At 43.8% G+C, this 17,194-nt stretch overlaps 1 protein-coding gene across 1 annotated transcript; it reads left to right on the forward strand.

The window, feature by feature from the left end:
* Window positions 1-979: 979 nt before the first annotated feature.
* Window positions 980-15,747, forward strand: LOC117038492 (olfactory receptor 1I1). Its single transcript, XM_033135457.1, is given in 4 exon segments — window positions 980-986; window positions 15,128-15,355; window positions 15,358-15,635; window positions 15,637-15,747. Coding segments are annotated over 4 exon segments (624 nt in total).
* The last annotated feature ends 1,447 nt before the right edge of the window (window positions 15,748-17,194 follow it).

Consider the following 17,194-nt stretch of genomic DNA (forward strand, 5'->3'; position numbering starts at 1 on the left):
ATTGTACACCTGAAATCTATGTAACTTTACTAACAATTGTCACCCCAATAAACTTTAATTTTAAAAAAATAGACATTTATTGGCACAGTCAGGCTCACTTATTTACATATTGTCAATGGTTTCTTTTACACTGCAACCGCAGACCTGTGTAGCTACAACAGACATCATATGGCTGGCAAAGCTGAAAATAGCTACTACCTGGCCCTTTACAGAGTAAGTGTGCCAACCCCTGCTCATATATCCCTCCAACAAATTCTCATTTTGCTGAAGTTGGCCAGAGTGTCTCACCACCGAGAACCATACCTGATATAACAGGCGACACAGTGCTTAAATCCATGGATTTATTCTTCAAGACCCCTGATTAAGGGCTTCCCCCAATTATTTAGTAAGGATTTGAAAGTTTATCCTGGAAGTTTATTACTGAGTATCAGGGGCAGATTCAGGTTTTACAGGACCTGTATGATTGGTGCAGGAGTACTTCCTTAAGAAAAAACATGAGAATACCAACACAGACTTAGAACAACCCCAGAGCACATTATCAGGTCTCCCAGGGCCTTGGGGGGACTCATGAATGTGGGGCTTTGTAGCTTGTGCTGTGTTTACTTCAAAGCAAATCTACCTCTGTCCACCATCTGTTCTCCAAATCATCCTCCAACTACAACAGAGCGATCATTTTAAAATGAAAATCTGACTTGCCATGCATCTTCTTAAATTCTTTCAGTGATCTCCCACTGTTCTTTGGATAAGGAAAAAAGGTCTTAACTTGACTTTTAGGTCCGACATTCTCATCTAGGTCCCTTCACTCTTATTGATGATAATGTTTTGGAAATAGATAGTGGTGTTGGTTGCACATCACAAGTGTCATTCATTCCACTGAATTGTACATTTAAAAATGGTTAAAGTGGCAAATTTTATGTTATATATATTTTATCACAACTTTTTAAAATGAATGGTGTAACATACCGGATTTCAGGTCAAGATGGCGGGTACGTAAATGCTGTGCTCTCCTCCTCCCATGACCACATCAAAATCACTAAACTACAGAATAACCATCACTGAGAATCTCCTGAAGTCCCCACAACTTCTGGCTGTGAAAGCCAGCAGATATTGTGGCTGAGTGAGATGGCAAGTGGCTGGAGTCCCAAGCATCATTCTTAAAGGACCTGCACGTGGACTGACTTACTGACAGACTCACTCACTCTAAGTGCCAGTGCTGGGGCAGCAGCTCAAAAGATACCAGGGGTGTATGGGGAGGAACTGAATTGTCTGGCTCCAGGGTGAGGCCTGGAGGAGCAGCTTTCTTTCAGACAGAAATGCTGGCAGAAGCCATTGTTTCTTTGTTGAGCCCTCCCCTTTCCCAGCATTCAGACTTAGGCAGGCACCATATCTGAGTCTCCATCAATCTGGCTAACACAGTTCAAGCTGCCTGGTGATTCCCCGAGACCCCACCCACCCAACTTGCAGGCCCACCCAAGCTGCTCCCAGTGACTTTTCCATACAAAGGGCCTGCCTTGGCTCATGATTTGGACTTTCCTAAAAAATCTCTCAAAGGTACACAAACCCCAAACAAGCAGCATCTGGCCTCAGCATGCCCTGTACCTCTTGCTAAGCAGCTCCAAGCCAGCACTAGCAGCAGCCAGCCTCAGTTCACAGCTTAGCCTCTCTCAGGCACCTCCAAGCCCAGCATGGGTGGTGGCCATCTGTGGATTGCTTCATGGCTCATTTCAAGTGGCTCCAGGCAGGGCACAGACTGCAGCTGAACTTGGACTGCAGCGGGGTTCCTCCCAGGAGGCCCCAGGACTGGCACACCTGGTGGCCAGCTTCAGACCAAGCTGGAGCACCACCTGCTGCCTCCGCGGTCAACACATTTAAAGGTTAGGCTGGGCAGGCACCAGAGCTGTGTTAAAGCAAATCCGGCTCCATAGGGTCAGCCCCTGCACAACAGCGCCTCCACTGTAGTCATGGCCAATAAGCTCAATGGTCAGTCCCTACCACTGATGTGCAAACAGCAACCAGGGTCAACTACAACAGGAGGGCACACATAACCCCCAAAAGGACAAACCTGGAGCACCCAGCTCAGGTGACCAGGGAGACTGTACCACTGAGCCCCACAGGACACCTACACAGGATACCTAACCCACAGGATACCTACTTTTCTAAGAAAGAAATAATGATAGAAAACTTCCCTAATCTGGTGAAAGAAATAGACATAGAAGCTCAGAAAGTGCAGAGAGTCCCAAACAAGATGAACCCAAGGAGGCCCACACTAAGACACATCATAATTAAAGTGCCAGAGGTTAAAGACAAAGAGAGATTCTTAAAAGCAGCAAGAGAAAAATCTGTTAGTTACCAACAAGGGAGTTCTCATAAGACTGTCAGTGGATTTCTCAATGAAAACTTTACAGGCCAGAAGGGACTGGCAGGAAATATTCAAAGTGATGACAAGCAAGGACGCACAATGAAAATTACGCTACCCAGCAAAGCTATCATTTAGAATTGAATGACAGATACAGAGCTTCCCAGACAAGAAAAAGCTAAAGGAGTTCATCACCACCAAGCCCGTATTACAAGGAATCTTAGAGGGACTTCTTTAAGAAGGTGAAGAAAAAAATAAAAAATATGAATAATAAAATGGCAATAGCTACATATCTATCAACAATTACTTTAAATGCAAATGGATTGAATACTCCAATCAAAAGACATAGGTGGCTGAATGGATAAGACAACAAGCCCCTTACATGTGCTGCCTACAAGAGATTCACTTAAGAACAAAATACACAGAGACTGAAAGTAAAGGGATAGAAAACGGTATTCCATGAAAATGGAAACAAACAAACAAAAAAAGCTGGGAGAGCAATACTTATACCAGACAAAATTGACTTTAAACAAAGGCTATAACAAGAGACAAAAAAGGACCCAGTAATCCTACTTCTGGGTATTTCTCCTAAGAAACCCAAAACACTACTTTGAAGGGATATGTGCATCCATATGTTCATTGTGGCATTGTTCACAATAGCCAACATATGGAAGCAACCTGGGTGTCCATCAATGGATGAATGGATAAAGAAGAGGTAATATGTATATGCAATGGAATATTACTCAGCCATTCAAAAAGAATGAAATCTTGCCATCTGGAACAATACGGATGGACCTAGAGGATATTATGCTAAGTGTAATAAATCAGACAGATAAAAACAAATGCCATATGATTTTGCTTATATGTGGAATCTAAAGAACAAAATAAACAAACAAAACAGAAACAGACTCATAGATACAGAAAACAAACTGATAGTTGTCAGATAGGAAGGATGTTGGGGGGTAGGTGGAAAAGGTGAAGGGATTAAGAAGTACAAATTGATAATTACAAAATAGTCATGGGGATGTAAAGTACAGTATGGGAAATATAGTCAATAATATTGTAATAACTATGTATAATGCGAGGTGGGTACTAAATTTACCAGGGTGATCACCTCATAAGTTATATAAGTGTCTAATCACTATGTTGTACACCTGAAACTAATGTAATATTGTATGTCAACTGTAATTGAAAAATTAAAAATTTGTGTGAAATAATAATGTAGAGTGACGTCATAGGAATGGCGGCAGCGGGGCACACTTTTTGAGTTCTCCTCCGGATCTTATCACAAACAGGATATCTATAACTCATCAAAGGACTCTCTGCTCATCACGCAGAACAGCTAAGAGACTCGTGCAAGGATTACTTGAAGGTGGGCAACTTAGGCGAGCAGGGGAAGAGGGAAGGGAGCAGAGTGGAGACACAGCCGCATTCGCGGCTGTGGAGATGTGGTCCGCACCTGCGGCTGAAGAGACATGGCCGGCATCCGCGGCTGCAGAGACGCAGGGGATCCCAGGATGGAACAGAGAACACAAAACCCAGGAGGTGGGCTCTTTCCCTGAGTCCCATCCCACAGCTGATCTCTCCCGCCGAGGCGGCAGCACACCCAGCATTTGAGGCAATAACCTCAGCTGAGACCTCCAGCTGGGCCCTAGATCAGACAAAGGACACAAACTCCATACCTGGGCCTCTCTCCCCACTCTTCCAATTCTACCCCTCCCTTCCAGAGACTTAAACTGGCCCCTGAACTGAGGAGTAGTGTCAGATTACAGAGGAGCTGTAGTGCTCAGGCTCTGGGAAGACGGGTGTGCAGCTCTGACCCTGGGAAGAGTGTGATTTTTGCTGGGCTAGGAGAAAAGAGACTCCTCCACCCCCAGCCACCACCTTTTCTGGCCTGCGGGAAGAGTGTGACATGGCTGGGCTGGGAGAGAGAAGACCCCTCCATCCCCAGCCCCCACTCTTTCTGGCCTGCCTAGGGCAGGACAATTACAACTGCGGAGGCACTCCCAGGGATCAGCAGTAAGCGGCAGACGCAGCTCTGGGCTTTCAGCAGCTCAGAAATCTCCCGCCCACCACACACACACACACACACACACACACACACACACACACACGGAAGAAGTGCCCTAAGACTCAGGAGAACTGGACACAGGGCTGGTGGTGCTACTCTCAGTGTGCATATGTTCAGGCAAGGGCAGAAACTGCACTGACTTTGTAGAAACTACCATCAAGACCTCTCATCCCCACTCATCTAAATCTGCAGTCCCAAGGTCACCCTGGGCACCAGGTGACCGGCTCTGCCTGCACAATATACAGAGGACTCTTTGGTACAGCAGAGGACAAACTGGAGATTACTTGGTGGGCTTAAGCCAAGACTGGTGCTGCTTTTTTTGTTTTGTTTTGTTTTGTTTTGTTTTGTTTTTATATCTTTGATATCTTTTCCTGTGTTGAGTGTGGGTTATCGGTTGTTTTTACATGTGAATGTATTTGATTTTTTCTTTGTTGTTGTTGTGCTTGGTGATTTGCTTTGTTCTGAAATTGCCCTACACCAGGGCCCAGCTTAAGAGGCACAAGATTGAACACACCCAGAGGCCAACTCCAGACCAAACGAGAGTACTATGGGGTTTGACCTACAAGTGACACACCCAGAGGGAATTCTCTACAGGCTCAAGAGCCCAGAGAAGCCAAACCTCATTTAAGTGGTCAACCCTCACGCAGCAGAACACCCTGCGGTGGGCAGAGACAAGTCTCACAAATAGTCAGCCTAGGAGTCAACCCCACCTACTCACAAGCGTAAAGCAATTAAAGATCAACTTTAACAGGACAATATACACAACACAAGAGTCACCACCTTACCCCAGTCAAAATGGCTATCATCAATAAATCAACAAACAACAAGTGCTGGCGCGGATGTGGAGAAAAGGGAACGCTTGTGCACTGTTGGTGGGATTGCAGATTGGTGCAGCCACTATGGAAAACTGTATGGAAGTATCTCAAAAATCTGAAAATGGAACTACCTTATGACCCAGCAATTCCACTCCTAGGTATCTATCTGGAGATATCCAAAACTCCAATTCAAAAATCTTTATGCACTCCTATGTTTATTGCAGCACTATACACAATAGCTAAGACATGGAAACAACCGAAATGCCCATCGGTAGATGACTGGATTAAGAAACTGTGGTACATTTATACAATGGAGTATTACGCAGCCATAAAGAAGAAAGAAATCTTACCATTTGTAACAACATGGATGGACCTAGAGAATATTATGTGAAGTGAAATAAGTCAGACAGAGAAAGACAAATACCATAGGATCTCACTTATATGTGGAATCTGGAGAAGAGAATAAGTGAATGAACTAATCAGAAACAGTTTCAGAGACATAGAGGAAAAACTGAGCGTTGCTAGATGGGTGCTAGATGGGTTGCTAGATGGGGGGGGTGTGGGGATAAGGGAAAAGGTGAGGGGATTAGAAAGCAGTCCGTAACCATAGATTGCCGCAGGGTTACGAAAGTTAATTTGAGGAATATAATCAATAATGTTGTAAAGGTTTTGTAGGGTATCGGATGGACACTTGTCTCATTAGGGAAACCACCTCAGGGATGATGTAGATGCCTGATCACTGCACTGTACACCTGAAGCTGAAGCTGAACAATAATGAATGTCAAGTACAACTTTATGTATATACATATATATGTGTGTGTGTGTGTATACACTTACAAGAAGTGGAGTACAGTGTTAGGAATAGAGACAGTGGAAATGTAATGGCTGTGTGCGATGTCAGAGGGATAGTGGATGGGGGGAGGGGGTTCACACAGTGTGAGGGATATAAATGATAAACCTCTAAGTATTACTTTGTTTTGTGCACCTGAAATTAAAACTAATAAAAAATAATAACAATGTAACATCAAAAAACAATGAATTATACATTAACCAGGTGAAGGAGTTTAACATCACCAGAGATGGTGTGGATTTCACGTACTCCCTGACGTGATGTAATTAAAGATGATGTAATGAAATAATATGATGCAAGGTCATTCACCTCTGAGGTATTCTTTCCAAAAAGGTGGTTTAACAGCTTTGTTGAGATATAATTCACATACAATGCAATTCACCCACTTAAAATGTACAATCCATTGCGTTTTGATATATGACATTATTTTTTTTTTTAAAAATCGATAATCCCACTCTAATCATGAGAAAAACAGCAGACAAACCCAGATTGGTTGACATCTAAAGGACATCTAAAGGATACCTGGCCAGTCCTCCACAAGACTGTCAAGGTCATGAAAAATAAGGAAAACTTGTGAGAAATTATCCAAAACCAAAGGAGACCAGGGAGACATGACAATTCAGCACAATGCAGTACCCTAGATTGGAACAGAAACAGGATAATAATGCAAAATTTTGCAAAATCTAAAATTTAGTTTTTAACAAATAAATACATGGGGTGTTTTCTTCCCAAGATTCCATAACCCCATTCTAAAATGAGAAAACATCAAACAAACTTAAATTAAGGGAAACTCTAATACCAGACCCATAAAAACTGTCAAGGTCATGAAAAACAAGACAAGACAGAGAAACTATCATAGGTCAGAGGAGACAAAGAAAACAAAATTTCTAAATGCAACGTGGTATCTTGCATTGGATCTGAGAACAGAAGACATCTGTGGGTAAACTGGTGAACTCTGGAATTTAGTGAAGTAGTACTGTGTCAATGTGAGTTTTAATAAATATACCCTTGTTAAGTAAGATGTTAACATTAAAGGAATAGAACAGGAACTCTTTGTATTATTTTTTAAATTTTTCTGTAAATCTACAAATAGTTCAAAAAAAGAGTTTAAGACACACAAAAATAATAACTGGGGTAGTCTTTGTTTCTCTGACTTAACCCCAATTTCTACAGGCGTAATCATCATTAGTTTTAAAATAGGGGAAGTAGACCAACCCTATGTAAATGAATTGGTCGATTTTAATCTGTTGCTATTAGAATACAATGTAATGATAGAAGATTGGCAAATCAATGCTAATTCCTTTTAGCATTTCAGTTTCATTGAAATATATTTCATGTACAGCACTGTGTAAGTTTAAGGTGTTCAGCATAATGATTTGACTTACATCTATTGTGAAATGATTACCACAATAAGTTTAGTTAGCATCCATCATCTCATATAGACACCGAAAAAAATAGTGCTTTTTTTCCTTGTAGTGAGCACGCTTAGGATCCACTCTCTTAGCAACTTTCCAATATCCATACAGCAGTGTCACCGTGCTGTACATTATATCCCTAGTACTTATTTATCTTATAACTGGAAGTTTGTACCGTTTGACCACCTTCCTCCAATTCCCCTCGCCCAACACCCCACCGCTGGTGACCACTAATCTGATCTCTTTGACTTTGGTTTGGTTTGGTTTTAGATTCCACACATGAGTGACATCATGTTAAATGTTGACATTATACTTGAGAAGAATTTAGATTTTGCCCCTGGTGCTTGGGGTTAGAACGCTATTGTGTCAAGATGAAGTATTCAACCCCTCGACACCACCCTGGGTGGGTTTACCTCTTTAAGTCAACATACCTGTTCCTCGAGACAGGTTGAGGGGAGGGAAGGGTTGAAAGAGATTAGGGAACAGATATTGGGCATTTCCTGACCACACCCAGCATTTTCCCACTGATTATCCTATAGAATAGGGTGAAACCAACGTTGGTGGGAAGACTGAAAGAATGATCCTCCCATCCAAACCACAGAATTCAAGAATGTTTGCACGCCCAGAAGACGTGTACTTGGCTGTTCATGCTGACTGTGCATATATCCAAAAGGAGTTTCCATATTACAGTTTCCCAAGCTTTGATCTTTTGCATTCTACATTCACCCTATATCTATATATCCCTGTATTAATATTTCATTGATATTTTTCTTTAAAGCAATTCTGGGGTTTTTTTACTTAAAAAGAAATATCATCCATACAATATAATATTGTTTGGTATTAAAAAGTAATGAAGAGCTGATATGGGCTACAGCATGGATGAACTTTGAAAACATTATACTAAGAGGAAAAATCCATGTGTTATATGACTCCATTTATATGAAATGTCCAGAACAGGTCAATCATAGACCCAGAAAGCATGTTAGAGAGTGGAGGGGTTAGGGGGAGGGAGCCATGGAGGGTTACTGCTTAATGGGGATGGGGTTTCCTTTTGGGGTGATTTATGAACAAGTTTTCAAATTGAATAGTGGTGATGGTTGTACAACTCTGCATATACCAAAACCATTAAAACTGTATACTTTCAAAGGGTGAATTTTATGGTGTGTGAATTATATTTCAGTAAAGGTGATATTTAAAAAAATGAAATGGTTACCTATTATGATAAATAGAAATGTCAGTATCACTTGCCATAAATAGGAAATACGCATATAAATAAAAACATGCAATTGAAATGTTAAATGTTCATCTATGAACCACCAAAAGCCATCCCAATGGACCACCAGTGTGAGTTCCACAGACCTCCTCTGGATACCATGACCTGGTCTATGTGTCTACGTGCACACATACAAACATTTCTCCAAGAGCAGACTTGCTAAGTCAAAGATACGAGCATTTTGATTTTCTATAGATGTGTTCACTTACTCATTATACTAAAATCATTTATCAAGCCCCTTCCAAATGCCAAATACTGTTCTAGGTACTGGAAACAGTGTGACTGACGAAGCCCCTAACCTCACGGAACTCATGTGTTGGTGAGAAGACTGTCGATAAATAAATAACACTATAATATTACTTGTATCATACAATAGTCTTCTTAGTAGTAAGTGCAATGGAGAAAAAGAAGGCGTCGCAAGGAGTTAAAGAATCATGGGGGGAAGATCTTTTTTATTGTGGTAAAATATACATGACGTAAAATGTACCACTTTAACCGTTTTTAATTTAGTACATCCATGATGTCGTGCAACCAACACCTCTATCTAGTTCCAGAACATTCCATCACCCCAAAAGGCGAGCCCCATGCCCTCATGGGTGGTCAGGGAGGTGAGAGCTGAGCCAGGATTTAGCTGAAGGAAGAGCTAGAGGAAACCTTATGAGGAGCTGATGGTCTTTACACGGGACCTTCACCTCTGTACTATTATTTTGTTCATAGTTTTCTTTAAAAGAATTCTTTTTAGTACTTAAAAGCCAAGTGTTATCCTCACCATGGAATATTATTTGGCAGTTTAAAAAAAGAACGAATTACGGATTCACACTAGCATGGATGAGCCTTGAAAACATATGTTCTTAAAAAGGGGAGATGACTCTTTGTGGCTCTGGGAGGAAAGCAAGGCCCACAGGTCGAGGAAGCAGATGTTAGCTTAACCTGGGGGAGAATCTTCCAGCACAGCACACTATCCCCACCCCACTGAAACCATCCAGCTCTGAATTTCTTCCTCCTCACGACCTCCAAAGCTATGTAAGCAAAGTTCACCCATGAAAATAGCCCAAAAGAGGCTGTACAAATGGTAGGTGCAAAGGAGGTGTTTTTCTGCATTTGGCAGTCAAAGACATGCAAATTCTACCAGCCCCCGAGGGACCTGTTAAAACCCTAACAAATTAGCACCGAGTTTTACCAGCTAGGACTAAAACTCTGGGTGGCTCAAAATACATTGTTATGACCTTTGGAAGGCACTGGCTTTGTCAAGAGCTATAAAAATGTTCTCTTCTTTGGATCCAGAAATCCCACTTCAGGAAAGTTACAAAGACATAATTCAACAAAAGAAGAAAAAAGATTAAGTAGTCATTTCAGCCTTACCTACAATTTTAAAAATCAACCAAAAGGTTAAGTAAATCATTATTTATGTGCTCCATGGAATATTAAGCAGCCATTGAAGTGGTTATTAATGCACGGTATGTGGCTTTAGAAGGGAGAGTGATCAGAGAATATTAGGGAAGGTAAAGCTAGAGGAAAATAATTTGTTCCATGCATTCGTAACCAAGTCAAATAAAGATGCATACGGGCCAAGAGTAGAGAAAAACTAGACTGTGCAAGACTCTTCTTACACATACAGACACACAACACATGTTCACATACATACATACACACTCATATATGTCCAAACAGTACACATACCCACATGCACATACATACACACAGAGTTACACATTCATATGCACACATAAATATGCCCCCTCAATATGCTTGATAGGGTACGCAGACAGACAGAAATGAGCAGGAGAAGGAGAAATTTAGCCCCGATTAGAAAGCCACTTGCTGCAGCTCCTACTTGGGTCAAGAAGCCCGGCAGGACTCCAGGTTTATTTCTAAATCAAAGAGATGTGTTGTTAGAAGTCAGAGAAGAGGGGGACACATCCTGTTTGTCAGGATCATCAATACCTGACTAGCCCAACAGGATTCCTAGTTTTCACACACCCCTAAGGGATGTGTTTATATATGCCCCCAAATCAAGGGGATGTTTACCCAGGCTCCTAAATCAAAGGGATATGTTTACTCATGCCCCTTCATCAGAGAAATGCATTGCTAAATGCCAGAGGACTGGGCACCTCAGGGGGAGAGAAAGAGATAAGGGAAGGGAAAGGGGGAGTCTCACTCATAGAAATAAAAGCCTTCACACGACGTAAACGGGGGCTGCTTCCCTCTCTTGGGTCAGCCTGTGCCATGTCTCAGAGTATGCTCTCTTTTACTAATAAACTTCTGCTGTTCATGCTTCATAAATTTCTGTCTCTTGATTGAACTCATTTCTTCAAGAAGACGAAGAGCCGAGGTGTTCAACATCATTTTCCTGGTAACATACGGGCCCACACAACACATACACCAACACACTCCCAAATACTCCCTTCTCTTTCAAGACCTGGCACACATCACCACTTCTGTGAAGCATCCCTGGCCCTTGCAGGGAGTACCAGTTGCTACTTCCTCCGTTATCTAACACTTTGGAGCCCACTGTTCATTCCCACAAACATCCATTAAGCACTGACATTCCTTCGAGAGCTGGGGACACAGCAGTAAGCAGGTCCTATGTCTTCTCCCCGGCAATCTCACTCAGTTATAACACTTACTTCATTGTAATGGAGGTTTTTGTTTATGTGCCTGTCCTGCAGACAACCTCAGGTTCACTAACTACAGGGCTGAGCTGTCCTCAGTGGGATGTGCTAAGAAGGTACTGGATACCCATTCAGGACAAAGGATCAAGACTTGAGAGGTCGGAGGGTGCACAGAAACAAACCTGAGAAAAGATAGCGATAATGATTATCAACTCCTTTTCACAAATAAGGAAACCGAAACTCAAGAGGTGACATCATTTGCTTACATCCTGCACCACGTAAGGAAAAGGAGTGATTATCTCACTGTGATTTGTTTGCAAAGCCAGAGCTCTCCCCGGTCAGCCCACTGCTGTCGATGGGAAAGCCTAGTTACAGCAACAAATCCTTACTTAAAGGTCTGTGACCTGGTGCTGAAATGTCCCAGGGTCTCCCCCAAGGGTATCAACCTCTAGAAGCCCAGAGGTACAAAGATACAAAGTCAGAGAAGCACAGGGCAACTGGCCACCGTTCATCACACTGGGAACCTCTCAGGGGCTGCAAATCCATGCAAGCCTGCTGAGGTCTAGAAGCCAGAGTTCAAAGGAGCTTCAATGAAATACTCACAGGCACTTTCATTGAGTGTTTACTGCCCTATGCACGGTACATACACGGTGCCATTTAAGCCTCACGATCTGCCTGTGAGGTGATAATAGTATCGTCCTCATTTCTCAGGTGAGGAAAGGACGCTCAATTGTATTTAGTCACTTCCCAAGGATCTCACAGCTGCCAAGTGGCAGAGTCATGGCTAGTCTGAGTTTAGCCACTACATTCTTTGGCCTCCCAACATTCCCAGAGCCCAGGACCATATGCAGAGCCATATGCAGTAAGTACCACAGAAAGAGGCCCAATGGCTGGGCTTACGTTCAGACGGTACCACTTTCCAGCAGGTGACTCTGAACCAACTTCTCTCAGAGAATGTTTACTGAGCCCCTCTGATGTAGGCTCCCAGGTCTTTGGAGCGTTTTATTTATGACACTCACTTGAATACTGGCTATCAATTTTAGGGATCCTTTTTCCCAGAAAAAGGAACTCAACTCAGAATATCTTAACCAAGTCATACCGTACAGGAGTGAAAAGAGATGAAATACTGCTATACACAACAACTGGAATAAATCTCACAAATACTATTTTAGGTTAAAGACACCAGAAATAAAGTCTGCGTACAATATGTCTGGGTTTAAATAAAGTTCAAGAGAAGGCACCACGAATCTATGATGTCAGAAATCAGGAAAGTGGTTATCTTTGGGGAGAAGAGATCGAGTAACAATGTGGGAGTCATAAAGGGGCTTTGGGGTACTGCAAAGAGAGAGAAAGCAAGGGAACATATACAATTTTATGTATAGTTTCTTATAAACATATAAGAATTTATATATTCTATCATATACAAGGTTTGACAATTAAGTTCACGAACTTGTTGCAACGATGTTGCTAACCTTTCTTTATATCAGAGGGATTATTCATTATGAATTTGTACCACCTGGACAAACAGTTAACCAAGTTTACTATTTGGAAGTGCTGAAAAGGCTGCATGAAAAAGTTCGACGATCTGAACTTTTCACCAACAATTCATGGCTCTTGCATCAGGACAATGCACCAACTCACACGGCACTGTCTGTGAGGGAGTTTTTAGCCAGTAAACAAATAACTGTATTGGAACACCCTCCCTACTCACCTGATCTTGCCCCCAATGACTTCTTTCTTTGCCCAAAGATAAAGGAAATATTGAAAGGAAGGTATTTGATGACATTCAGGACATCAAGGGTAATATGAGACCGAGGTGGAGGGAGGCGTTTCATTATTTCATGGCATGACTCCTTTCCTAACCAAATCAGTATTACATATTTAAAAGGTTAAATTTTTTAAAAACATCAGAAAGCAAATGGAGGAGAAGGTAAAAAGTAGAAGGATTCCAGGAGATGAGAGGCTTTCTGAGGAAACAGAAATAAGTCATGATATGAGCACCCCAACAAAAAGAACAAGGCCCACCAAAATTGGTGGGCAAAAGTGGAAAAGATATTCCCTCATTCCCACCCAAAGTGGGCTTGGTAGGGATGCCAACAGGCTGATGAAGACAGGAAGGCAATTTTAACAAGTACGTGGTTCAAAACCCTAGTGCCAAGCACAGCACCTGACCTATAGCAGGTGACCCAGAAGTGTTTCATAAATTCATTCATTTGACCTACATTTATTGATTGTTTATCACTTTCCAGGAGCTTTCATTGGTGAACCCAACAGTATAAATTCCCTTCCCTCACGGATTTTCCATTATGATGGAATGAATAGAAGGACATCTCCAATTCAGGCACCTGAATGCCCTTGGGCCTCCAGACCACCCTGCCTGGGAAGTGCCATAGGCTCAGTCTGAGCTGGGAGGGGACACTAGGGATAGTCTCCTAGTAAGAATAACCCCCCAGTGACGTCTCCACCTCTTCACACACCCCATCATCCCAAAGCGCCCATACACTGGAGAATACAAGAGTAGAAGCAAAATAATTAGCATCTTCTTTCTTAACTAGGGGGATTGGAGTCCCCAGGAGACCTCAAACAGTAAATATCCTGCTGTGTCCCTGGCCCCTGCTCACCTGCCCCAACCTGGGGGGGAGAGGGGAACAGGACATGATTTTCCCCCATAGACGTCAGATTCGCCCCAGGCATCACAGCTGAGTGGTCTTCCCACGTCCTTCCTGGAGGCTTAGCACTGACCTCTGGCGGCCAGAAGCCTTATTACGGAGACCACCTCTTGGTGACACCCTCCTGGTAAGTCAGTGAGGGGTGGAGAAAGGAAGTTAACTGGATGGGATGGCAAAGAGGACTCCTTTTCCTTCCTGAATACCCAGAGAGAGGGAGAAGTGACTGAGGCCCATACCACACCCGCTGAGTGGACAAAAAAGGCACAGAGGGCAGAGGAGGAAAAGCTCTTAGGGTCTGTGGTCGGAGGCACCTGCACAAATGACAGAGCCACTGAAAACCAGCTTTCTCCTGTGTGGTGGTTCTCCACGTGTGGTTCCCAGGCCAGCGTCTGCATCCCCTGGATACTCCCGAGAAGTCTGCTTCGCAAGCACCTCCGCGGACACCCTGAGGCACGGGCCCAGCTACCCGTGTTTTAACCAGCCCTCTAGGTGACACTGACACTCCTAGTTGAGAACTACTACTCCCCTGCTACCAAGGACTTCACACCTACATCCAGGGACTGTTGGAAATGTGTGGCCAGGAAGTGACTCACAGTGGCGTAGGCAGCCCAGAGAAACCTGACAAAAACCTCAAACCCAACTCTAAAAATTATTGAAATTTAACATAAGGCTTTGCTGGAGATCTCTTAAGGTTACTAAGAAAAAGATACGCCACTGACCTTCCTGAAAGCCCATTTTCAACACCCCTTCCAGTGTCAAGGGTCCAGTGCCTCATTCAGGTATTTGCATCTCTCCCTTATTCTCACAAGACCTGCGTATGAATACATTGATGGTGGGTCCATATCTGCTTTCTCAGCCACACACACAGGCTACTACTTACTCTATGTTCCAGTTCATTTCACTCATGTGGAATGAGAAATTAGGGGTCCTTGCCAAACAATCTGGGGGCAGAATCCTTTTGGATTTTTACAGTTTTACACCCAGATTGTTTCCGATGATCTTGCTTACATCTAATTTGACAGCAATTGTTTTTTTAGACATGCCTTTTTATCGAGTCTTTCCAAAGCATTCAATTTGGATTTCATAAAACCACATTTCCCTCTCCCTTCCTCCCTCCCTCCCTCCCTCCCTCGGTGCTACTCGGTCATCATGAGCCCCCCATGTCTGTGGGCTGTTGGTGGAGGGGGAAGGGCATGGCTGATCGCCAACCTGCAGTCATTCTTGCACCCCTGCCTCATGGCTCAACGGACCTTCCGCACAGGCTCCGAAATCCCGCACTGCTGCGGCCTCATGCCTCCTGCTCGGACACACAAACCCACACCCACAAGCTGGTGATCTCGGCTTTCAGCACCACTGTGAGCATCAGCCCGCTCTCATGCACCCTCCTCTCTTCCGCCTGCATCCTCCAGGCGGTCTTCAAGATCCCTTCTACTCGGGGCAAGTGGCAAGCCTTGTCCCCTTGCAGGTCCCACCTCACCGTGGTGTCACTGTTCTACGGCACCATCTTCGCCGCCGTGTACTTGCAGCCTGCACCTCCCACCTCCTCCCAGAAGGACAAGGAGGCTGCCCTGATGTGTGAGGATGGTTGTCCCCCTGCTGAACCCCTTTATCTACAGCCTAAGGAACAAGGACATGAGGGTGGCCCTAAAGAAGCTGCTCAGCAGAACAGTCCCTTCTCGTTCCTAGGACAGAACCGCTATCGAGGGCCTACTGTGTACAGGACCACAGTGGGGTGTCGGGGACACTGAGATGCATGCCATCCCTACCCTTGAGGTGTTCAAGGTCCAGCAGGGGATAGAGCCATGTAAGTAAATCATTACAACATGACAAATATGTCACAAAGAGATGGATGGAAAGCTATGGGAACCCAAAGGGAGAGGTGTGCATTTTCCCATGATTTATCTTCCCAGGGGAAGATCAAAGTAGCAGGGACGACTTCCAAGTAGCCTTAAATTATAGCCCTTTCTGGGGTATCAGCCTTATAGAATTGCTATTAATATGTGGATAATAGTAGTCAAATGAAAGATCAGCTACACTCATTTTAATATTGATGATTTTGATATTGATAAAGACGACATGCATTTGCCAGTTACATCTCCATGCTTCCTAAGTGACGGGGGAAGGACTTTGATAGCATCTGAGGAGACTAGCTCTCTTGCTATTGGCTTCGACAGCCACCAGCCTCGTTCTCACTGGGGGCCTGGGGACCATCACTTTGGGTGGGGACCACTGTCATCAACAGGCCTCCTATGCCCCCCCCATGTGGATCATCGGAGACAACGACACTCGGCCCATGGGGATTGTGATTCAATGGGCCAACGCTGGACCCTACAATCTGCCCTCTTCATAAGCTCTCCGGGGAGTCCACAGACCACAGTTTGAGGACACAGGCCCTGGACTAGCTCCAGAGTCCATGTGTTTCCTATAGTGTCCGTCACCCGACTCCAAACCCAATAAGATGCTACAGGCACAATGGCAACAAGCAGATGGGGTGGCCTGGATCGCACGGGGAGTTCATGTTAGGGGTTGAATCGTGTCCTCCAGAAAAGCTATGTCGAAGCCTAATCCCCAGGACTTCAGACTGTGACCTGATCTGGAAATAAGATATTTACAGAAGTGATCAAGTTAAAATGAGATCACTAAGGTAGGTCCTGATCCCAGATGACTGGTGTCCTTATAAGAAGGGAGAATTTGGACCCAGACACACAGCCAGGGAGAACACCATGTGACGATGAAAGCAGAGATCAGGGTGATGTTTCTACAAGCCGAGGAATGACAGTGATTGCCATCAAACCACCAGAAGCCAGGGGAGGGGCAAAGAACAGATTCCCCCTCAGAGGCCCCAGAAGGAACCAACCCTGCTGGCAACTTTGATCTCGGACTTTTGGCCTCCAGGACCAAGAGAGAATAAATATCTGTCGTGTAAGCCACCCTGGTTTGTTATGCAGCGCCAGCAAACACATACAGTTAGTGCAGTAAAGGCTGGCATTGTTCAATAATCATGCCCAAGTATATCCTCTCAAGTCCATGACTTACCATGTCTTCTAGTTAAGGAAGCCTGGGCTGCAGCTGGAGAAAAAGATGAAGGATTTAAATTCGTGGATTCATTTTCTGGGTCTCACTGTGATGGCAA

This window comes from Rhinolophus ferrumequinum, chromosome 18 (assembly GCF_004115265.2).
Source record: "Rhinolophus ferrumequinum isolate MPI-CBG mRhiFer1 chromosome 18, mRhiFer1_v1.p, whole genome shotgun sequence".
Classification (NCBI taxonomy): Eukaryota; Metazoa; Chordata; class Mammalia; order Chiroptera; family Rhinolophidae; genus Rhinolophus; species Rhinolophus ferrumequinum.